This window comes from Salvelinus sp. IW2-2015, linkage group LG23 (assembly GCF_002910315.2).
Source record: "Salvelinus sp. IW2-2015 linkage group LG23, ASM291031v2, whole genome shotgun sequence".
Taxonomy (NCBI): Eukaryota; Metazoa; Chordata; class Actinopteri; order Salmoniformes; family Salmonidae; genus Salvelinus; species Salvelinus sp. IW2-2015.
In genome coordinates this window covers 20,809,582-20,834,916 of record NC_036863.1, presented here as the reverse complement: position 1 = coordinate 20,834,916, position 25,335 = coordinate 20,809,582, and the positions used below count along the sequence as shown (strand labels likewise).

The 25,335-nt window shown below is 43.9% G+C and overlaps 1 protein-coding gene across 1 annotated transcript in view; it reads right to left on the bottom strand.

Moving 5' to 3' along the window:
• The window catches only part of LOC111950508 (protein KIBRA), a 51,775-nt gene that overhangs the window by 18,888 nt on the left and 7,552 nt on the right, over positions 1–25,335 (bottom strand). The window contains exons 3-12 of the mRNA XM_070434430.1: positions 19,595–19,704; positions 19,186–19,389; positions 18,743–18,819; positions 17,757–17,836; positions 16,567–16,696; positions 9,062–9,211; positions 8,754–8,824; positions 4,711–4,953; positions 3,172–3,261; positions 1,171–1,775 (exon numbers count right to left, since the gene is read on the bottom strand). Coding sequence (XP_070290531.1) covers positions 1,171–1,775; positions 3,172–3,261; positions 4,711–4,953; positions 8,754–8,824; positions 9,062–9,211; positions 16,567–16,696; positions 17,757–17,836; positions 18,743–18,819; positions 19,186–19,389; positions 19,595–19,704 — 1,760 coding nt within the window. The remainder of the gene's footprint in view (positions 1–1,170; positions 1,776–3,171; positions 3,262–4,710; positions 4,954–8,753; positions 8,825–9,061; positions 9,212–16,566; positions 16,697–17,756; positions 17,837–18,742; positions 18,820–19,185; positions 19,390–19,594; positions 19,705–25,335) is intronic.

Sequence of the window (25,335 nt, the reverse complement as noted above, 5' to 3'; positions counted from 1 at the left end):
TCCCTCGTTTGTGGTTCTGGCAAGGCCCCCGACTTGACTGAGTTGCCTACCACGCCCACTCCGTCATGTGCCGCCTGGGGGTGGCAACCTCCTGCCCTTGGGGCTGTTTTTTCTGCACCGGGACATCCGGCCGACTGCATCCGTGTACGGCAGAAACTGCATGGGGCCATGTAATCGTGAAGCTTTTGGTGCAACCCTCCTTGCATCGCAAGGGCAATTGCTAATACAGCCCTGTCTCTCTCTCTGGGTCACACTGTGCAGGCTAATAAAGCTCTCTCTCTGGGTCACACTGTGCAGCCTAATACAGCCCTGTCTCTCTCTCTAGGTCACACTGTGCAGGCTTGCCATTATGCAACTAAACATCTACTACTACAGGAAACCTATATCCTGCTCCCTGACGTAAACTGAAACACCCATAYACACTGAGTCTACAAAACATTAGGGACACCTTCCTAATATTGAGTTGCACCCTCTTTTGCCCTCAGAGAAGTCTCAATTAGTCGGGGCATGGACTCTGCAAGGTGTCGAAAGTATTCAACAGGGATGCTGGGATGTTGACTCCAATGCTTCCCACAGTTGTGTCAAGTTAGCTGGATGTCCTTTGGGTGGTGGACCGTTCTTGATACACATGGGAAACTGTTGAGTGTGAAAAACCCAGCTGAGTTGCAGTTCTTGACACTCAAATTGGTGCGCCTGGCACTTACTACTATACCCCGTTCAAAGGCACTTAAATCTTGTCTTGCCCATTCACCCTCTGAATGGCACACATACACAATCCATGTCTCAACTATCAAGTCTTAAAACTCATTTTTTTACCTGTCTCCTCCCCTTCATCTACACTGATTGAAGTGTATTTAATAGGTGACATTAATAAGGAATCGTAGCTTTCACCTGGTCAGTCTATGTCTTGGAAAGAGCATGTTCTGTACACTCACTGTATATTTACGTTCATATCTTAGTGTGTTGCTGACACTGATATTTCTATGACTTGTAATGCGTTTTGTGTGGATCTTAAACATATTCATTCTTTACGGTTCACAATGGACATGAGGACCATACAGTCCACTATACACCAACACTACACAAGTCTACAGTAGCAGGTAATACAGTCGCTCTCCTGACATTAAAAGAGAGCTTAAATAATATCAGATAGACAGAAAGTGACTGTACCTTTAAACATCTCTCCAGCTATGGTAGTGGCATCCTGCTCCACCCCTCCAGAGTGCTGCTGCTGCTCCTCCTTGTCCAACCCCAGCCCTAGCTCAGTCAGCCTGCTATGCAGCTCCATGTCCAGCCCCCCACCTGGGCCCCCTGGTCCCGCAAACCTCTCCCCGGAGAGGAATATAGAGTCCGTGACCAGCGGCGAGCAGGGCGGCGAGAGCGACGACATTGAAGACCTCGGCGACAGTGAACTGATGGACCTTGGCGTCTCTGATAGTCTCAGCGCCTGTAGCCTGGTTCTGGCCTCTGCTCCCCCACCGACAACACCCCCCTTGTCGCCCGCTCTCTCTCCCCCAGCGACCACCTCGTGTTCGTGGATGGTGGTGATGGAGCTGGAGGGCCGGTAGCTGACCCCTGGGCCACCCTCCTGCAGTAGGGAGTCCAATTTGTTCTGGAAGTCTGGGTCTCTCAGCTCAGGCTGCTCCAGGTAGATATCTGTGAAGCTCAGGGAGGAGGTGGAGCCCAGGGATGACGTTGTGGCCAAAGAGCCCCGGCTGGAGGTCAGAGAGCCACGGCTGCTGCCTGAGGAACACGACAGTGTGCTGGCCGAAAGACTGCAGGAACGAGAGATGGGGAGGAGGGAGGAGAGAGAGGCAGAGAGGAAGGGAGGCAGAGAGGGAAGGGGAGGCAGAGAGGGAGGGAGGGGAGGGAGGGAGGGAGGGAGGGAGGGAGGGAGGGAAGGGAGGGAAGAGAGGGAGGGAGGGAGGGAAGGGAGGGAGGGAGGGAGGGGAGGGAGGGAGGGAGGGGGCAGAGAGGAGAGGGTTGGATGAGGAGGAAGATGGAAAGAAAATTTGACAGAAAGAAGGCATAGAGAAGGGAGATGGAGAGGAGAGAGAAAATCAGAGGAGGGGATGGGGAGGAGGAGAGAACAATACAGAAAGAGGGCAGGGAGAGAGAGAAAATTGGGGGCAGCAAAAAGGAGGGCGCGAAAAGCGGAGTGGACGGGGGATAAAGGGAGAGGGAGAGAGAGGACCACAGTGTTAGAAGAGCTAGGAGCGTACTCCAACCAAATTTTCCTCATTTTGTTCTCCTCTGTTCCCCCATCTTTTGGCCCTCAGTAACTTCAAATGCAGTGTCTACTCGACAGAAAACATAGTAATTAAAGCTTGGCAAGCTCATTAGGAAAGACACAGGGGAGTTTTTCTCTGCATCTCAGCCCTTTGATGTATATCAGCTAGAAACAGGATGAATTATACATGATAAGAACAAAAACAGAGAGAGAAAGAGACTAACACTATTGTTGAAGTTATTTGTTTGATTAAACGAGAGTATGAAGAGCACCTTTTGAAAAAAGCTTTAATACATATATGACTCTCTTACAGAGACCTCACATCTTATAAAACACAGCTTCAGTTTCAGAGTCCATTTTTGAAACACACTCCTGTTTCAGAGCTGAAATTCAAATTGACTTTACAAAAACAGTATAGTATAGGTATAGGACACATCTTAAGCTTTTAGAGTAAAGGTTAAATTCACAATGTCCTATCCCTCTCTCATTCTCTTTTAAGACCAACAGTCCCTCATAGAACTGAATGAATCATACGAGCCACTCAGAAGATAAAATACTGTAGTCTAGAATCTTATGTGAATTTATGGAGCTCTATAAATGAAAGACATTCGTTTAAGATGAGGTGAATGTAGACCTTTGAAGACCCTGGATTGAAGTTTCACTCCTTCCCCTCAAAGGGTTGTGGGTAGGCTCAAGGCACCAGGCAGGGTTGTGAGGTAAATCTAAAATGCCAAGCCCTCCACAGTTAAAACATTGCCCATGTCTCCAAGGTCTTCTTATTCATTTTTCATTTGGAATATGCGCATTCAGTTGTGCAATAGGAGTTTACATTTTAAGTCGATACATTTAAGTGATTGTACCTCCTGAACTGGCAGCGTGGTAGTGCTGTGTTACAGCTGGGTGACAGTTGCTGAATGTGTTGTTTAGGTGAGTAAATGTACCTCTTGAGCTGAGTGTGTAGTGATGAGGCCAGGCGAACCATCTCCTCCAGCTCTCTCACCAGCTTGTTCCTCTTACAGTGCAATCTCAATCTGATAGAAAAGACAAAACACCAGAAATGTTAGGTAAAAATAATGATAATGTAGTAGCAAGCAGAAGAAACAATCAACTACATGACCATACAAATACATAATTAAAACATCTTAATACAATGTTCTTACAAACAAAATAATTACAGAATTATAAACAGTTAAGAGCTAAAGGTTATTTTCTTCCTCAACGAGCAGATACTTCTGACTTTAGATATTAAACCAGCTTGTTAAAAAAGGCTATTTTGCGTCCACCCTACATCCCCTGTTTGTGATGCTTGGGTTACATATGGGAGAGAGAGATGAGTGGGGGAGAGTGAAAGAAAATTAGAGAAGGAAAGAGGATATATGGGAAAGTAAGAGAGAAATAGAAGAGAAAGAGCGAAAATAGGCCTAATTGGTGTAGTCCCCTTGGTTACCTCATCCAGAGTGCAGATTTCCAACAACTAAACATTAAGTATGGACCTTAGAGAAGGATAGTTCCAGGTAAGAGGCTAGGGGGAGGGGCTTCTACACTACACTATCAATGTCTATGGTCTGTGATCCAATCACAACCATGAACCAGGAATGTCATGAAAAGGGGCTATGCGGATCAAAGCATCCAACACAACAAAAAGAGCAGAGGTAACCAACCGTGTGTTGTGTGTCTTGGAGTTAACTCTTACAGGGTTGACAGACTAACATTTTGTAAACATAGAGTGCAGTGCTTTTCAAACTGGTTGACAGTAATGTTGATTCAACCCTGCAAGAGGTCAATGTGTTTTCCATAGTTAGAAACCAGAATGAACACTATTTGTTTAGCTCTCTSTAGGCCCAGAGCCAAGGGGTCCCATCTAACACCAGGTCCCCATCAGGGAGTAGACCTTCTGGGTTTATGTAACAGTCATACTACTTACACCATGTCTTTTCACTGCAGTTAAAGTACAGTAGAGTAGGTTGTTATCAGCAGGGCAGTGGGCCTTGCTCTGCCTATCTATTCCCTGTCAGTGAATATACTGTAGCCTAGTTCCAGCGGGGTTCCAATGGCCTCCTCTCTCCTTCACGCAACAGCCCCGCTGACCCGTTCCCTCACTAGCATTAACAGGTGCTGTATAAAACAAATTTAAAAATGCACTCTTTTTGCGAGGTGCTGACTAATGGAACACGAACTCCAAAAAGTGGCAAAAGTTCACTGAGAACAGAGAGTGACTAATTTCATCTCCTGTATTATTGTATGTGACCATGATGCTTTCCTGGTGTGGAGCTCTGTTCCCTCTCTCATTTATCCCTCTTTCCCTGGCCATGATCACTCAATATGTCTGTAAGCCCCATGTTGACCAAGGTTTCCCCCACCTTTACTGCCCAAACAATTTAGCCTCACACTGTTCGAATTAAACAATTTTGTGTTTGCTGCCCACAATGTTTGCAGTGACTTTGCACCCCGCCAAGTAGCTATAAATCCTCTCCCCTCACCTCTCGGTCAGGGCCTTGCTCTGGTTGTCCCTGGCAGCCTGCAGGTCTCTCTCAAGCCTTTTCTTCTGTGTCTCTATCTTCTCCTGGTCATCAGGCACTTTCTTGCAAGGCTTGATGTATTGCAGCTCCTTGAGTAGCTCCTCCTTCTCATTGATGAGGATGAGGCGGTCACGCTCTGGGTCCAGCAGCCCTGGCCACGCCTCACTGTCCAGCTTGGCTATCTGCACCTCGATGGTGGCAATCCTGGAGGTGGAGGGAGGAGAGCATAGAGAGTGTATATTTAATGTTCTATTATGTTGTATTTATATGTTCTCCTTTTCTAAGGCCCTGCAATAGACTTGAGTCCAGGGGGTGTACTTGTACATCAAGCTGCCTGATGCTACAAAAACAGGAAACAGGCTCCTACGAGCCGTTCCGGCTCACACAAGCCAAGGCTTCTTGTAAGGCTACTTAAGTTCTATTTAAAGGTTTAAAAGACATATGACTTATTAGGCTTCTAAGTCATTATAAGGGCTCATGAGCTAATCAAATGGCTACCCACACTATTTGCATTTCTCCCCCACCCTGCTCCCTCTTTTACACCACTGCTACTCTCTGTTATTACCTATGCATAGTCACTTTAATAACTACCTACATGTACACATTACCTCGACTAACCGGTGCCCCCGCACATTGACTGTACATAGTCTCGCTATTGTTATTTTACTGCTGCTCTTTAATTACTTGTTACTTATATAACTCAGCAAAAAAAGAAACGTCCCTTTTTCAGGACCCTGTCTTTCAAAGAAAATTTGTAAAAATCCAAATAACTTCACAGATCTTCATTGTAAAGGGTTTCAACACTGTTTCCCATGCTTGTTCAATGAACCATAAACAATTCATGAACATGCACCTGTGGAACGGTCTTTAAGACACTAACAGCTTACAGACGGTAGGCAATTAAGGTCACACTTTTCAGGGAAGTTACGAACCAATATACACAGGCAGTTAGGAAAGCAAAGGCTAGCTTTTTCAAACAGAAATGTGCATCCTGTAGCACAAACTCCAAAAAGTTCTGGGACACTGTAAAGTCCATGGAGAATAAGAGCACCTCCTCCCAGCTGCCCACTGCACTGAGGCAAGGAAACACTGTTACCACTGATAAATCCACAATAATTGAGAATTTCAATAAGCATTTTTCTACGGCTGGCCATGCTTTCCACCTGGCTACCCCTACCCCGGTCAACAGCTCTGCACCCCCCACAGCAACTTGCCCAAGCCTCCCCCATTTCTCCTTCACCCAAATCCAGATAGCTGATGTTCTGAAAGAGCTGCAAAATCTGGATCCCTACAAATCAGCTGGGCTAGACAATCTGGACCCTCTCTTTCTAAAATTATCCGCCACAATTGTTGCAACCCTTATTACTAACCTGTTCAACCTTTCTTTCGTATCATCTGAGATCCCTAAAGATTGGAAAGCTGTCGCGGTCATCACCCTCTTCAAAGGGGGAGACACTCTAGACCCAAACTGTTACAGACCTATATCTATCCTACCCTGCCTTTCTAAAATCTTCGAAAGCCAAGTTACCAAACAGATCACCGACCATTTCGAATCCCACCGTACCTTCTCCTCTATGCCATCTGGTTTCTGAGCGGGTCATGGGTGCAACTCAGCCACGCTCAAGGTCCTAAACGATATCAAAACCGCCATCGATAAGAGACAATACTGTGCAGCTGTATTCATCGACCTGGCCAAGGCTTGACTCTGTCAATCACCACATTCTTATCGGCAGACTCAACAGCCTTGGTTTCTCAAATTACTGCCTCGCCTGGTTCACCAACTACTTCTCTGATAGAGGTCAGTGTGTCAAATCGGAGGGCCTGTTGTCCGGACCTCTGGCAGTCTCTATGGGGATGCCACAGGGTTCAATTCTCGGGCCGACTCTTTTCTCTGTATACATCAATGATGTCACTCTTGCTGCTGGTGATTCTCTGATCCACCTCTACGCACACCATTCTGTAAACTTCTGGCCCTTCCTTGGACACTGTGTTAACAAACTTCCAGACGATCTTCAACGCCATACAACTCTCCTTCTGTGGCCTCCAACTGCTCTTAAACGCTAGTAAATGCATGCTCTTCAACCAATCGCTGCCCGTACCTGCCCGCCCATCCAGCATCACTACTCTGGACGGTTCTGACTAAGAATATGTGGACTACTACAAATACCTAGGTGTCTGGTTAGATTGTAAACTCTCCTTCCAGACTCACATTAAGCATCTCCAATCCAAAATGAAATCAAGAATCGGCTTCCTATTTCGCAACAAAGCATCCTTCACTCATGCTGCCAAACATACCCCCGTAAAACTGACTATCCTACCGATCCTTCACTTCGGCGATGTCATTTACAAAATAGCCTCCAACACTCTACTCAGCAAATTTGATGCAGTCCATCACAGTGCCATCCGTTACCAAAGCCCCATATACTACCCACCACTGCGACCTGTATGCTCTCGTTGGCTGGCCCTCGCTTCATATTCGTTGCCAAACCCACTGGCTCCAGGTCATCTATAAGTCTTTGCTAGGTAAAGCCCCACCTTATCTCAGCTCACTGGTCACCATAGCAGCACCCACCCGTTGCACGCGCTCCAGCAGGTATATTTCACTGGTCATCCCCAAACATAACACCTCCTTTGGCTGCCTTTCCTTCCAATTCTCTGCTGCCAATGACTGGAACGAATTACAAAAATCACTGAAGCCGGAGACTTATATCTCCCTCACTAACTTTAAGCACCAGCTGTCAGAGCAGCTCACAGATCACTGCACATAGCCTATCTGTAAATTGCCCATCCAACTACCTCATCCCCATACAGTTATTTATTTTTTTGCTCCTTTGCTCGCCCAGTATCTCTACTTGCACATCTATCACCCCAGTGTTTAATTGCTAAATTGTAATTATTTCCACACTATGGCCTATTAATTGCCTTACCTTATTTGCACACATTGTATAGACTTTTCTATTGTGTTATTGACTGAATGTTTGTTAATTCCATGTGTACCTCTGTGTTGTTGTTTGTGTCGCACAGCTTTGCTTTATCTTGGCCAGGTCGCAGTTGTAAATGAGAACTTGTTCTCAACTAGCCTACCTGGTTAAATAAAGGTGAACCATGGCATGGTTTGCTTTTCCGTAAAGCTTTTTTAAATTTTTTATCTGACACAGCAGTTGCATTAAGTGGATCTAAAATTCCATGTATAACACTTGTATCTTTGATCAACGTTTATTATGAGTATTTCTGGAAATTGATGTGGCTTTCTGCAAAATCACCGGATGTTTTTGGAACTACTGAACATAACGTGCCAATGTATAATGAGATTTTTTTATATAAATATGAACTTTACCGAACAAAACAAACATACATGTATTGTGTAACATGAAGTCCTATGACTGTCATCTGATGAAGATCCTCAAAGGTTAGTGATTAACTTTATCTCTATTTCTGCTTTTTGTGACTCCTGTCGTTGGCTGGAAAAATGGCTGTGTTTTTCTGTGACTTGGCGGTGACCTAACATAATCGTTTGTGGTGCTTTCGCTGTAAAGCCTTTTTGAAATCGGACACTGTGGTGGGATTAACAACAAGATTACCTTTAAAATGGTATAAGATACTTGTATGTTTGAGTAATTTTAATTATGAGATTTCTGTTGTTTRAATTTGGCGCCCTGCACTTTTCACTGGCTGTTGTCATATCGATCTCGTTAACGGGATCGCAGCCATAAGAAGTTAATGCAGCTGGTGGCCACACCAGATACTGACTGTTACTTTTGATTTAACCCCCCCCCCTTTGGTCAGGGACACATTATTCCATTCCTGTTAGTCACATGTCTGTGGAACTTGTTCCATTTGTCTCAGTTGTTGAATCTTATTTTCATACAAATATTTACACATGTTAAGTTTGCTGAAAATAAACACAGTTGACAGTAAGAGGACGTTACTTTTTTTGCTGAGTTTATATATAGACTGATGGGTTGGAAATGATGGGAATGGGTCATCTGGGTTACACAAGTTACCTTCTATTTGCTTCTTCATACTTCAGGCTCAGTCGCACCTTCTCTGCCAAGTTGTTGGTGTTGGTCACAAACTATATCAAACAAAAATCAAGGTGTGTGACAAAGCTACATTCTGATCAATTAGTGACGCAACCAGTATCTGTGCATTGTAACCTTGTTCCTGTTCATTAGGGCACACCAAAGGAAAACATTTTGAGACGGAAAATTAAAACAGAGCATTTCCTATTGGACAAGTCCAGGTATTCGCTCACAATTTCAGTCTTTTAACTTCCGTGCCAAATGAACAGACCCCCCCCCCCCCCSCTCACCTCAGCAGGTATGTTGGTCTGGGATCCGGCTTCGGAGTAGAGGCGAGGGATGGACAGCTCAGAGTTGGCCAGGGAGGGGCTGCTGCCCCACAGGTCAGACTGAGAACCCACTGAGTCCAACTGGAAGCCATCCTTAAGCACCGCTAGTTTCTACAGGGAGAGGAGACCAACACATACAGGCTTAACAAAATCAGAGATAGTGAAATCAAAATGGAATCACGCATAGTATGTTTTATGACCTTTGCTGTGTGTCTTACATTCACAAAGCTCCTATCCTATGGTTTAAATCTATAACACATATCATCATCAGAGATAGGCAGTTACCTGTGTCTCTGTCTAAAAAGGAAACACCAACATAAAGTGTCTTAAAACCTGTTTGGGATAGGGGGCAGCATTTTCACTTTTTCATGAAATGCGTGCCCAGAGTAAACTGCCTGCTACTCTGTCCCAGATGCTAATATATGCATATTATTAGTAGTATTGGATAAGAAAAACACTCTGAAGATTCTAAAACTGTTTGAATGATGTCTGTGAGTATAACAGAACTCATATGGCAGGCGAAAACCTGAGAAAAATCCTACCAGGAAATGGGAAATCTGAGGTTTGTAGTTTTGCAAAGCTTGGCCTACCGAATACACAGGGTCTATGGGGTTAAGTTGCACTTCCTAAGGCTTCCACTAGATGTCAGCCGTCTTTAGAAACTTGTTTCAGGCTTCTGCTATAAAGGGGGGAATGGGAGCTGAATGAGTCAGTGGTCTGGCAGAGTGTCTCAGGCTCGTGACGCACGCTCCCGACAGAGTTAGCTCTCGTTCCAATGCTTTGCTACAGACGATGGAATTCTCCGGTTGGAACATTATTGATGATTTATGTTCAAAACATCCTAAAGATTGATTCCATACATCGTTTGATATGTTTCTACGATCTGTAACGGAACTTTGAGTTTTTTTCTGGACCTAGTGCTCATGAAGATGGATTACTGGGCTGAACACGCTAACAACTAGTGGCTATTTGGACATAAATGATGGACTTTATGGAACAAATCAGTCATTTATTGTCGAACTGGGATTCCTGGGAGTGCATTCTGATGAAGATCAAAGGTAAGTGAATATTTATCATGTTATTTCTAACTTCTGTTGACTCCAACATGGTGGAAATTTCTTTGGCTGGATTGGGCTGAGCGCCGTACTCAGATTATGCTTTTTCCGTAAGTTTTTTTTATCTGACACAGCGGTTGCATTAAGGAGAAGTCTATCTTTAATTCTGTGAATAACACTTGTATCTTTTATCAATGTTTATTATGAGTATTTCTGGGATTTCTGTGGCTATCTGCAAGATCACCAGATGTTTTGGAATCAAAACATTACTGCACGTAACGCGCCAATGTAAACTGAGATTTTGGGATATAAATATGCACATTATCGAACAAAACATACATGTATTGTGTAACATGATGTCCTATGAGTGTCATCTGATGAAGATCATCAAAGGTTAGTGATTCATTGTATCTATATTTCTGCTTTTTGTGACTACTATCTTTGGCTGGAAAATGGCTGTGTGTTTTTTTGACTTGGCTCTGAACTAACATAATCACATGTTGTGCTTTCGCTGTAAAGCCTTTTTGAAATCGGACACGATGGGTAGATTAACAAGATGTTTATCTTCCATTTGCTGTATTGGACTTGTTAATGTGTGAAAGTTACATATCTCTAAAAAATACTTTGGAATTTCCCGCGCTGCCTTTTCAGCAGAATGTTGGCGAGGGGTTCTGCTAGCGGTACGCCTGCGCTAGAAAGGTTAATATGGTGTTGGGCCACCATGAAACAGAACAGTTTCAATGCACCGTGGTATAGATTCTACAAGGGTCTGGAACTCTATTGTAGGAATGCGACACCATTCTTTCACAATACATTCCATAACTTGGTGTTTTGTTAATGGTGGTGCAAAACACTGTCTCAGTCGCCACTTCAAAATGTTCAATTGGGTTGAAGCCTGGTGACTGACATGGCATACATCATTTTCATATTTATCAAACCATTCAGTGACCACTCGTGCCCTGTGGATGGGGGCATTGTCATGCTATGTGGGCATAACCATGGTACCCAAAAGAATGGCCTGCCCTAGATTTTTATACATGACCCTAAGCATGATGGGATGTTAATTTCTTTATTATTTCAGGAACCATACCTGTGTGGAAGCACCTGCTTTCAATATACTTTGTTTCCCACAAATACTCAAGCATTTCAATATTTTGGCAGATACTTGTAGACGAGTACTGTACATTGCATAAAGATGTGTTTTTGAAATGTGAAACCTTTTCGCAACAGTGGCCAAAAACAGTAACCTACTTAAATCTGTGCTGTGATAAAAATCTGTGCTGATCTTCAAGGTTGTTGATAGATATCATACATGGCTCAGCACTGAAGCATGGAGTGGAATAAAACTCATCTTGACTATTGTAAACACTTCAAGTAGAAACAGCAAAGAAGACGGCCACCGAGGCTCCCCTTGGACACAATGCTGACTGAGTAGGGCAGGCTTCATACAGTACAGTTACATGCACAATGATGATTGTGAATGGTCAGAATAATACACTGAACAAAAATATAAGCAACATGTAAAGTGTTAGTCTCATGAGCTAAAATTAAAGATCCCAGAACTTGTCCATACTCACAAAAAGCTTATTTCTCAAAAAAGGTTGTGCACAAATTTGTTTACATCCCTTTTAGTGAGCATTTCTTCTTTGTCAAGATAATCCAGCCACCTGACAGGTGTGGCATATCAAGAAGCTGATTAAACAGCATGATCATTACACAGGTGAACCTTGTGCTGGGGACAAGAAAAGGCCACTCTAAAATGTACAAATTTGTCACACAACACAATGCCACAGACAACTCAAGTTGAGGGAGTGTGCAATTGGCATGCTAATGCAGGAATGTTCACTAGAGCTGTTGCCAGAGAATTGAATGTTCATTGCTCTACCATAAGCTGCCTCCGTCATTTAGAGAATTTGGCATAAAGTCCAACCGGCCTCACAACCGCAGACCACCTCGCCAGCACAGGACCTCCACAGCCGGCTTCTTCACCTGCAAGATCGTCTGAGACCAGCCACCCAGACAGCTGATGAAACTCAGGGAGTATTTCTGTCTGTAATAAAGCCCTTTTGTGGGGAAAAAGTCATTTTGATTGGCAGGTCCTGGCTCCCCAGTCCTCCCAGGCCCACCCATGGCTGCACCCCGGCCCAATCATGTGAAATTTATTTCAATTGTCTGATTTCCTTATATGAACTGTAACTCAGAAAAAAATATCTAAATTGTTGCATGTTGCGTTTTTGTTCCATATAGATCGATTTATACACACACAACGTTCATCAGTCTACCTTACGGGACTTCGATAAATGCAGAAAATAGCCAATCAAAATAAACGTTCTACCACAGTGACCATGGTTTTTTTGTGACGCGTATTTGATTCTGAGTTTGGACATACAGTGCCATTGGAAAGTATTCAGACCGCTTAACCTTTTCCACATTTTGTAAGAGCCTTATTCTAAAATGTATTGTTTTTCCCCCTCATTAAATGTACACAATACCCCATAATAACAAGCAAAAACAGGTTTAGAACATTTTGCTAATTTATTACAAATTTAAAACTGAAATAACAAATTTACGTAARTATTCAGACCCTTTACTCAGTACTTTGTTGAAGCACTTTTCAGGTCTCTCCAGAGATGTTCGATCGGGTTCAAGTCCGGGCCCTGGTTGGGCCACTCAAGGACATGCAGAGACTTGTCCCGAAGCCACTCCTGTGTTGTCTTGGCTGTGTGCTTAGGGTCGTTGTCCTGTTGGAACGTGAACCTTCACTCCAGTCGGAGGTCCTGAGCGCTCTGGAGCAGGTTTTCATCAAGGATCTCTCTGTACTTTGCGCAGTTCAACTTACCCTCGATCCTGGACTAGTCTCCTAGTCCCTGCCGATGAAAAACATCCCCACAGCATGATGCTGCTGCCACCACCATGCTTCACCGTAGGGATAATGCCTGGTTTCCTCCAGATGTGACGCTTGGAATACAGGCCAAAGAGTTCAATATTGGTTTCATCAGACCAAAKAATCTTGTTTCTCATGGTCTGAGATTCTTTAGGTGCCTTTTGGCAAACTCCAAGCGGGCTGTCTTTTACTGAGGAGGTGGCTTCCATCTGGCCACTCTACCTTAAAGGCCTGATTGGTAGAGTGCTGAAGAGATGGGAGAAACTTCCAGAAGGACAACAATCTCCACAGGAGGAACTCTAGAGCTCTGTCAGTGACCATCAGATTCTTGGTCACCTCCCTGACCAAGGCCCTTCTCCCCCAATTGCTCAGTTTGGCCAGGCAGCCAGCTCTGGGAAGAGTCTTGGTGGTTCCAAACGACTTTCATTTAAGAATGATGGAGGCCACTGTGTTCTTGGGGACCTTCAACGCTGCAGACATGTTTTGGTACCCTTCCCCAGATATGTGCCTCGACACAATCTTGTCTCAGAGCTCTACGGACAATTCCTTTGACCTCATGGCTTGATTTTTGCTCTGACATGCACTGTCAACTGTGGGACCTTACCTAGACAGGTGTGTGCCTTTCCAAATCTACAAACCAGTTTTTGCTTAGTCATTATGGGGTATTGTGTGTAGATTGCTGAGGAAAAACATGTAAATCCATTTTAGAATAAGGCTGTAACGTAAACAAAATGTGGAAAAAGGGGTCTGAATACTTTCCGAAGGTAACGTATACCCTACATCGCCAGAAGTATGTGGACACCTGCTCGACGAACATCTCAATCCAAAATCATGGACATGAATATGTAGTTGGTCCCCCATTTGCTGCATAACAGCCTCCACTCTTCTAGGAAGGCTTTCCACTAGATGTTGGAACATTGCTGTGGGGACTTGCTTCCACACAGCCACAAAAGCATAGTGAGGTCGGGCACTGATGTTGGGCGATTAGGCCTGGCTCGCAGTCGGAATTCCATTTTATCCCAAAGGTGTTTGATGGGGTTGAGGTCAGGGCTCTGTGCAGGCCAGTCAAGTTCTTCCACACAGATCTCGACAAACCATTTCTTTATGTACCTCGCTTTGTGCACAGGGGTACTGTCATGCTGAAACAGGAAAGGGCCTTCCCCAAACTATTGCCACAAAGTTGGAAGCACAGAATCGTCTAGATTTCCCTTCACTGGAACTAAGGGGCCTAGCCCAAAGCATGAAAAACATCCCCAGAGCATTATTCCTCCTCCACCAAACTTTACAGTTGGCACTATGCATTTCGGGCAGGTAGTGTTCTCCTGGCATCCGCCAAACCCAGATTCGTCCGTTGGACTGGCAGATGGTGAAACGTAATTAATCACTTCAGAGAACGTGTTTCCACTGCTCCAGAGGCCAATGGCGGCGAGCTTTACACAATTCCAGCCGACACTTGGCATTCCGCATGGAAACCCATTTCACAAAGCTCCCGACGAAGTTATTGTGCTGACGTTGCTTCCAGATGCAGTTTGGAACTCAGTAGGGAGTGTTGCAGAGGACAGAAGATTTTTACACGCTTTGTGCTTCAGCACTTGGATGTCCCACTCCTAGCCGTTTCCACTTCACAATAACAGCACTTACAGTTGACCAGGGTAGCTCTAGCTGGGCAGAAATTTGACCAAATGACTTGTTGGAAAGGTGGCATCCTATGACGATGCCACGTTGAAAGCCACTGAGCTCTTCAGTACAGGCCATTCTACTGACAATGTTTGTCTGTGGAGATTGCATGGCTGTGTGCTCGATGTTTTTACACTTGTCAGTAAGGGATGTGGCTGAAATAACAGAATCCACTAATTTGAAGGGGTTTCCACATACTTTAGGTCATGTAGTGTGAAGTTTATATGTGAAACCAATTTTGAAGATGCACACTTTGTTCTTCTGAAATCACTTCGGTCGCGCAAAAGGAAGAAGTTCGTGCTAGAACACGTGCGGCTCAAATACACCGCTATCACGCTGATTAAGGCGTTTAAAAGTCCTAATAATTTGAAAGATTGCTCAGAAAATCAGGTGTTTTAATCTGCGTATGCTTACTTAAAATATGACCTTACGCCGAGATTAAGATAAGCAAAGTAAGGTGTTTACATGACTAATGGAATAATCGGTCTACTGCCACAATCAGTTTAATATCTAATTATTTGTGATCATATAAACGTACTCATACACTGCAGTCAGACATACACTACAAAGCCAACACACATACAACTGAACTGTCAGCGGCAGAAGGCTGGGAAGGCATCCCAGTGGGGGGGGAAGATAATCATGGGGGCTATGCATTATTAAACACAACCCAGCCCCTACTAACAAACACGTTTGTTGTTTTCTACAGCTGCTGCCACCAAGATTAAAAATGGGGCATGTGTGTGTGTATATATATACACATGTCCCACCCCACATTTCCTCAGCGGAGTTGGGAGCATGAAGTAGGCAGGCGAATACCACCCACGCACTCCTCTGTCTCAGCTTCTAAGTCTCAGCCTGCTGGTGCATCATTGACTGAGCAGCAAAGTCATGGCAGGAATATGTATGAGTATGTTCGTCTGTCTGTCACTCAGCCGAGGGGACGCAGGGACATGAGGGGAGACGGAGAGGTTGCAGGGGACAGAGGAAAAGAGGGAGGGTGATGCCCCAGCGGAGGGAAAACTGAGCCATGTGAGACGAAGAAGTACCCGTCTACCAGAGACTGAGGGATTGTGCGTTCCTGGTGTAACTCGGGCAGTTGTTGCTGCCATCCTGTACCCGTCCCGCAGGTGTGATGTTTAGATGTACCGATCCTGTGCAGGTGTTGTTACACGTGGTCTGCCACTGAGAGGACGATCAGCTGTCCGTACTGTCTCACTGTAGCACTGTCTTAGGCATCTCACAGTACGTACATTGCAATGTATTGCCCTGGCCACAACTGCAGTCCTCATGCCTCCTTGCAGCATGCCTAAGGAACATTCACGCAGATGAGCAGGGACCCTGGGCATCTTTCTTTTGGTGTTTTTCAGAGTCAGTAGAAAGGCCTCTTTAGTGTCCTAAGTTTTCATAACTGTGACCTTAATTGCCTACCGTCTGTAAGCTGTTAGTGTCTAAACGACCGTTCCACAGATGCATGTTCATTCATTGTTTATGGTTCATTGAACAAGCATGGGAAATTGTGAAGTTATTTGGATCTTTACGAATTATCTTTGGCCAGGGTCCTGAAAAGGGCCCGTTTCATTTTTTGCTGAGTTTCTCTCTGCACACAACACCTGACCACCATCCCATCTTATCCATTCACCAACCCCTCTCCCTCCATCATCCCCCGCTCTTCCCATCAAATCAATGTTTATTTGTCACGTGCGCCAATTCTTAATTACAAGCCCTAACCAACAGTTCAATTTTTAAGTAAAAAAAATTGGTATTAGGTAAACAATAGATAGGTAAAGGGAAAAAAAGGGAAAATAACAGTAGCAAGGCTATATACAGGTGGTACAGTCCCTGCTTACCTGCATGAGCTCCTGTTTCTCCTTCTCCCCGGAGCTGATGGCGTCCCGGATGGACTTGACCTCGTTCAGGATGGCCTGCTCATCGTGAAGCTTGACACCGTAAGGCGCGCTGGACACCTTGTGGTCGATCCTGGAGGGAGGCACACGGTGGAAACAAATCAGAAAGTGAGTTATTAAACAGTCTTTAAATAGTACACCTGAAGATGTGCTATCTGAGTTGTACATTTTTGCTCGCAGATTATTATTCTATAGTTTGTTGAAGAGGGATGTTGTTTACAAAAACACATTTAATTTTCACTATGATAATCCTACTGTGCCACTTTCAAACCATCCTGATCTAATCTAGACAGGAGTGAACAATAAGAAACTATGGATTCATTACAGGAGTCAAACTGGATTTAAAGGGCCACAGGTGTAGAGAGAGAGGAAAGAGCCTGTCAGCGACACAGGGAGAGAGACCATCCATTCGTGGCGGCAGCAGCAAATATGTAAAGCCAGTCATCAGCAAGTCATGCGTGCAGCGGAACAACAGGTCTTTCCACATTCTTCCAAGAGCAAAGGAGGGCGGGAGGGTGCATGCGAGGGAGGGGAGCAGCACTCCTCCATTACAGGCCAAGGAGAACTAGAACAAATGAAGCCTCTGTAAGCCTTTTCCACCTGGCTGTTAGAATAGATACTCTTATTCTATTTCAGTCTTATGTTATAAAGACCCTAAGGAGTTTAGGACCGACATAGGATGTTACTGTGTTAGTACATTATTATTGTTTCATGAGGGTTGGTAAATGTCTTTGATATCAAATGAAGGTCACGGAAGAATGGATTGGAATCCAATAGAACCACTATGTATCTTGTCGTTCATTTACAAAAACAAACATTACAGAAATGAGCCAGGACACAGCTTTTTCCACAACACGCATTGTAGAAGCAGCACATCAGGCACTCCAAGAGAATTGTGTTTCGCAGGCAAAAACAGGGATATTTGACCCTTTTGAAGGTCACGCTTGAAATTACAGTTGAAATCACTGTCTATGTAAATGGCAGGGAGTTGCCATTTTGACTATAGTGAGAGTTGAGGGCCTCGAGGTTGTTGATGTGTTGACAACTGGAATCTTTCTGCAACTGTATGGAAAAAGCAGAAGCCTACTACTACGATGAAGTGTGATTATGTAACGAGGTTGGGTTGCACTTACTCTTTCAGCGTTTCAAAGCCCTGCTCTTTATACTGCAACTCTTGTTTCATGCAGGCTAGGTCTCTCTTCAGCTTATTCACCTAAAGGAGACAAACACACAGGACTATAGTTATTTCACTGAAATGAAAAATGTCCAGGTAAAAATACTATTGATTACTGGGAATATGATAATATTCAGCATATTCACCCGAGAGAAACACACAGTATACATTTACTGAAATAAAAAATGTCCAGTTGCAATACAATTGATTACGGAGAAAATTATTATTTGGCAACAGCTGATTCAAATAGAACCGATCGTGTTTGTTCCTTGCAGAAAAAGAATGAGGATATAACTGATAATGCACCTGATTGTATCTAATATGATTAAATATATGATTAAAACATTTGCTTATTGTACTTTTATGAAATGTGGAGGGAGGGGGGGAACATCGACAAATAATCCAACAGTGTATTACTGTTACGCAACACCAACTGGCAGCTCTGGGACGTGTCCCAAAATGGTACCCTATGTAGTACACTGCTTTTGACCAGCCCTATGGTCCCTGGTCAAAAGTAGTACACTATATAGGGAATAAGGTGCCATTTGGGACGCAGCCCTGGGTGCAGTCCTCAGACAAAGATGTCACTTACACACATTCCTCCTTTACAATGAGAAAGAGAGTTGGACACTCAGTCACTTAGCAACAGCCCGTTGGACTAAGCCTATTTCATGCACTAATGTCTGCTTAGGGATGAGAATTAAGCCCCAACATAAGACTTAAGAACATATGGGTATACACATCCATTCCTAATGTGACTGAACACAAGTAATGCAGGCCATAAATAAAGTACAGAGATGGTGTAAAAAAACAGTGTTTTTGTACTACTTACATTTTTATATAGTACTACTGATATTGATTACTGCATTGTTGGGAAAGCGCATGCAAGAAAGGCATTTCATTGTACTTGTGGAACGTGACAAACTTGAAAGAGTGGTTTCTTACCCTACTTTTGGAAGTGACTATCTCGGCTTTGAGGATTTCTGGGTCATATTTACTGCTGGAGGATGATCTGGAATTCACTGCGGGAGATAAGATGAGAGGGTGAGCCGGTGCGTTATCTAATCCTCTACATCGCTTTATTCAACTTCAAGGGCCTTCTCATCAATCCCCTGCGTATTATTAAAGTACTTTAAATCACCACTTCAAGTCTGAGGAACAACAGAGGATTACGCTTAGGAATGAAGTCAAGTTAAGTGTTGTAGCGTGTATTAAAACGTTATTTTAAATGTTTTATAACTGACAACTTGAGTAAACTATGATGAGCTGCAATTCCATGATCAAATTTATATGCACCTCTCTTCCCCATTGCCAACTCTTCCCCATTGCCACCTAGCCCCTTCGGTCACCCAATAACCCTGTCTCCCCTGGCTTGTCCCGGTCCTTACAGCTGGTCTGGGAGGTGGACCTGTCCCTCCAGGCGTTGTTGAGCTGGAGGTACTCTTGCTGGGCCAGGCGCAGGCGCTGCTCCTTCACCTGGTAGATCTCCTTCTGAGCGCTCAGCGCGTCCTTGGCCACGTCCAGGTACTCCCGCAGCATGACCTCCTGCTCCCGCTGCCACTGGGCCCGCGGGTCCTCCAGCTGAGTGCTCTCTGATGGGGGAAGAGAGGGAGATGAGGAAAGACAGAGATCAATTGGAGAGGACAGGGAGACAGAACATAAGAAATGGATGCGATAATATTTTTTACTAATCACAATTTTGGATCATGATTTGACCGGCCATGTTTTTCCCACAAATGTGTGATGAATATGGGTGCTGGAAGCTTTAGTTATGGAGAATTGCATATCTGGACTCACTTGTGTTATGATCCACATAGTAGGCCCCGACATTGGGGTCGTAGGCCTCCTCCCAACCCACAGGCAGCTCATCGCCAATGCAGTCAGCAAATGTCAGAGGTTTAGTCTGCCTGACAATCACACACAAGAAACAGTCAACTGATGGTACGAATTGGAGAGGTGTCACAGCAAAAGTAAATCAGAATGACCATGCCAAGATAGTGGGCCATCCAGAGTCTATGCCAAGATAGATAATTTATTTGTCACGGAGGGCTACCACCATTGCTGTGTCTGTGTGTGTGTGTGTGTGTGTGTGTGTGTGTGTGTGTGTGTGTGTGTGTGTGTGTATGTGTGTCTAATAGGGGGGGTCCAGTTAGAATGGGTCTCTATTCACCTCTGGCTTGCAAAGCACAATAGCCGGAAGCTGGGGCCTGGCATTCCACAAGTAGCGTTAACACATCGCCTGGAGGTTTCTGAGGCAACCAATCCAGGCCTTCCAACACAAGGCCAGAGTTCTGGATCACAGGAGACCCAGGAGGACCTCAATGGCCACCACACACTAAGCACCTCAAAGCACTCACCAACAGGACCAATGTGCCAACGGAAAAAGTGAAGGGGCCTATTTGCTGAGTAACGGTCCAAAAATCAGCCTCTCTGGGTCTTTACATTAGCTGATTTGGATAGGCTACTGTTGTCATTTCCATGCTGCTCTAACTTGGCACAACCAGGATCACAATTGAATCCTAATTCTTAGCATAGCTCCTATGACATAAAACCCTGTGCTAAAGGACAGAATACAAATTATGCTAATGTTAACATTTTTGACAGTTATCAGCGGCACAGCCGACATGTCCACTTTTAGGAAAATAGGTGTTATCTAGAACCTAAAGTGGTTATTCGGCTGTCCCCTTAGGTAAAACCCTTTTGGTTCAAGGTAGAACCCTTCCACAGAGGGTTCTCCCTGGAACCCAAAATGGGGACATCCGAAGAACCCTTTTGGAGGCCTTTTTTCTAAGAGTGTAGGAAAACTTGTCTTAGTCTTTTGCTCAAACTCTTTTCTGCAGACTGAAGATATTACCATCCTCACAGAGCCTTTTGTTCAGGGTGAAACCGAACAGGTTCCTTTTTCACTTTATGAATAATTAAAAGGGCCAGCAAAGACCCCCTTAGCCCCGTTCTAAATGTATCTCTCAGAGGAAAAGGCTTTGTGGAAAACAAACACATATCCCCCAAAAGCTGGCTGCTGCTGCAGGGTCCTTTGAGTGAACGTGTGCACATCATATTATTTGATTAATTCCACTGTAGCTGTCCTCGCACCCCTGCAAATCCAACCCTTAAATCACTCTGAGCTGATGGCCCAACTCATCATCATTTCCCTCCGAGTAGTGCTGACTCACTGTCTCATTCGACCAACCAAAGGGCTTTAAATAGGCCCAGAGCATAGCGTGAGGCACTCACTGGTTGTTCATTGGAATGAAAGACCTCTTCCAGTCTGTCTGAAGAATACAACACCAGGCTAGACATCTCTTCATCCGGTGATGAATCTTAAATAACACATTTTTGGGTAGTGAGTGACCCACCTAAGACTGCTATAATTGTCTTTTGTGACTCGCAAGATAGAATAAATCCTGTTTCTTTACAGACTTCTCCATAAACTGTGTGATCAAGGACAGACCAGCCATAACCACACATTAGGAAAGCACTCCCCTGGAGAACAGGGTTGATCACCATTCTGTTTTTGTTGAACTGTGTGAGATCCTTACAATACTGGTTGTGGGCCTATATAGCGAGAGCTTTCTGAGGCCCTAGTTGATGATTCTACAGGTTTAACCTCTAGCTAAGTGTTTCACACAAAGACCGGGGGTCTGGCATTTCCTGGTGAGCAGCAGCATTACAAGTTAGTTGAGTGAATGTCGGTGGTGAAAAACAATAGGCAGGTTCGCAAACAAAGTCAAACACCCTGGCCCATGCTCTAACGCAAAGCAACAAAGCGGGCAGCCGAATGCAAACATGCGGGAGCATAACTGAGTCAGAGACTTTCAGTCAAAGCACTATACATTCCTCAAGTCAAATTTATGAGGCTCCAACCTACATTTCATAGCGCTCAAGGTCCAACAATAAAGTAGAGCTGCTAGCTGCTTCAGCTCCCCCCTGGCAACGGCTCAGTATCTGGGAGATAACATTCCATTCACCTGACAGAATGGGTGCGTCACCATGAGGGTGGACAAACAATATGGCTGGCTGAGGTATGCGAATGCAGCCAAGAGATACTGACAGGGCAGGGGCTCATTAGATGCATGTATGCATGCATACTGAAAAAATGTATAAAACGCAACATACAACATTTAGAAAGATTTCACTGAGTTACAGTTCATATAAGGAAATTAGTATATTGGGAGCCAGGCCCACCAACTGGGTAGCTAGGCCCAGCCAATCAAAATGAGTTTGAGGCAGCACATTTTCCACCAATAGGGCTGCCCAGTATAACGGGAATTCATTATCATGATCAGGAGGCGGCAGGTAGCCTATTGGTTAGAGCGTTGGACTAGTAACTGAAAGATTGCAAGATGGAATCCCTGAGCTGACAAGGTATAACAAATATGTTGTTCTGCCCCTGAACAAGGCAGTTAATAACCCACTGTTCCTAGGATCCTAGGCTGTCATCCTAGGCCGTGGATCCTAGGCCATCATTGAAAATAAGAATTTGTTCTTAACCGACTTGCCTAGTTAAATAAAGGTGAAAAATAATAAGAAATCAGACCTCTGCATCAGCTGTTCCTCAGCAAGGCCACAGTAATGTCCCAGTGCTTAACTGCAGTGGAAAGAGATGTGAAAGTCCAATGACAGTTTTGGGCCAGTATGGATGTAAGGTTATTTCAGTCCGAGTCCACTAATTTGAGAATGACTGGCTCATCTCAGATTTAGTATTCTGGGCTGGCTTCATTCTACTGTGCCCCAACAGACCAGTGAACAGTTTAGGAGATGGGCCTATGAAGTACAGAAGACAGCCTGTCACTGTAAAGGGTCTATGTTCCTCACTTGACTTAACCCCTCACCTCCCATTGTTGTTGTAAAGAAATACACGCATGATTCCAGAAATGGAGAGGTTATACATGAATCCCTTCCGGTACTGACTGACACTGGTTTCCACATGCTAGTTACAAGTTTTCAGGGCCTCATGCTGCACTTTGACCCTGTGCACCTTGGCAAGCAGTGAAAGGGATTTTAAAATCATCAGTCTTTACTTTACCAGCCTCTGTGCTCAACCCTCCTCAACTGTGCGTTTTAGGAATGTCTGTTAAGGTTTGTTCTTGTTCTTTCCATCTTGTTCTTGCTTCTACCAAGCCAACCTGTGGCAATTCACCAGGTAGGTGGGCAGATTGGTGGCTTTGTGTCTGTCATGTTCTTGGTCTTATAATGAGGACTGCAATAATGACAGCCACCAAGGGAAAACGGGACTGGCTTTTGACACAAAGCCTATTTTCAAATCTTGCAATATAATATTAAAGCCTATCCTTATCCTAAAACAAAGCAGAATAAAAATATAAAAACTCCCATAATCTCAAGCGTTCCAGATTTAAGCTTTTAAAGAGATATTGTGTCAAAGTCTGGGCGGACTCAAGTAACTTGTAAAACGATATTAGTTCCAGTCTATGGTTGACAGTGTGTTTCTGTACAAATGAATTTCTCTCTCATGACACCCTTCTAAGCACTGCATGCTTTGTACTGTAAATGGTGTCCACCCTGTGTTCCCTACCCACTGAACCAAATGTAATCAAAATTGGCACAAATGCTTATTGTCCGAATAATTTGTATTGTAATAAAATTTGGCCTTGTTTGGGGACAAAGATCATTAGAATAATACCCAGTGTGCTTTGCAAGTGTTCATTTTCACATAAAAGCATCTGCTAAATGACAAATGTTTTCACAACATAGTGCCATCACACTTCTGACACCAATGGAGTAAATTTGGGGTGATAGCCGCTATAAAAATGGTATAGAAAAGCATTTTGAAATTGTGTAACTTATTACAAAATGCATTGCATTCAGGCCAGTGAAATACAAATTATACAAAATACTCTAAAGTAATTGAAAAACTTAGTTCAAAAACATGTAACATAAATACTGTCCATCTCTGTTCCATCAAGCAACAGTGGATAAACTCAGAAAGAAATAAACTGTAAAATATGTATCCCCCACCCCCCACACCACCACTACTGCCCCCCAATGTAATACCATACCTGTCTCTTGGATCAATCCAACTAGTAGCGTGTTTGATGTGGTCGATGAAGTAGACTTTCCCGTCAAATACCCGGGATTCTTCCCAACCCTCTGGTAGTGGTAACTCCTTCCTGGCATGTCAGACGAGTCTCCATGTAATTTTCTCTGCAAGTCCTCTAAATTCTATTGAAGGTAAACAATGTCTTGTGTGAAGCATCTTAAAATCCCAAATCTAAACCATCACTAGGTTCCAATTCCAAATTCTGGTTTGTGTGCGTGTTGCACTATGTGATAATCCATAACGTCTCGCAGTGCATGTTCTCAGTACGAGTAGAAATGTTTGCCAAACAGTGGTAATTTCCTTAATGAAACAATCTTTCCAGCACAGATGAGCAAATGATTTCTCTGCAGAATAAAAATGTTTTGTATTCTGTAGCCGTTTATCTAGCTCAGTAACAATGTTACAACCATGGTCACATTGGAATTGAGAGTGGTGTTCCACGAGAGAAATCCTAATGTGCATTTGAAATCGTTGTTCAAGGTTTGTGTTCGTCTATATAGAATACATTGTAGAACATAACGAAAACGTAACGTTAATTATAACTTTTCAAGGCGGTTGTCCAAGGCATGGTAATTGAGTCGGGGCAGCTTGACTCCTTTCTGGATATTCAGATTAACCGAAAAGTGCATTTGAAGTCTGCAAATCCAGCCAAGGTTTTTAGTATGTGTAAAAGGTTACAACAATGTCTCACCATTCAACAATAAGCTTTTTTTAATATTTTAGAGCTCTTTTCGTTCACTGGCCACCATGTTTAGTTAGCGAGAACGATGCTAACCAGTCAGCTAGCAAGTAACCCTCCGTGCGCTACCCAAAAATTACCCCGTTCCACAGAATTGAGATGCAGTTATCTTCACATTCACGGTAAATGTTACTGCAAAATTCCAATAAATCCTTATTGAAGTGTTTTACTTATAATCGTTTGTTACTTAAAGGGGCAGCAGTCTCTCCTACATAGTACTGCTTGCCGCGGTCGGTCGTGAAGGCTCCGCATGCTGTTGATGACGTCATACAGGTGCTTCTCTGCCCTGTGCCAATCATTTATTCTACCAAATGTTTCCTACAATATGAATGTTTTTTCTGGTTTTAAATGTGGAATAATGTGTAACTCTTACGTCATAACATGACGGACACACACGAGACAATTAAATACTTTGCTTGGTGAAAAATGATAAATGTTGCTCTGTGTTGTTGGTTCTACTTCATGAGGCAAACTTCTGAGACAAGTGCACGACGCCCTCCATGGACAGTTTTTGACACTGTTCACTCTAGGTACAAATATTTATTTGATCATTTTAAACACAACTGGAAATGTCTTATTCATTATAGGCCGTTAAATATGATAAATTCCAGTCCAAAGTAAAACAGAATCTGTGTAGTACATTGCACTTTATGCGAAATATTTAGGCACAATTAAATAGCAACATTTTTTTTGTAAGGGAACCGACATACCCTTTTGCAATTACATTGAAATCAGAGGCTC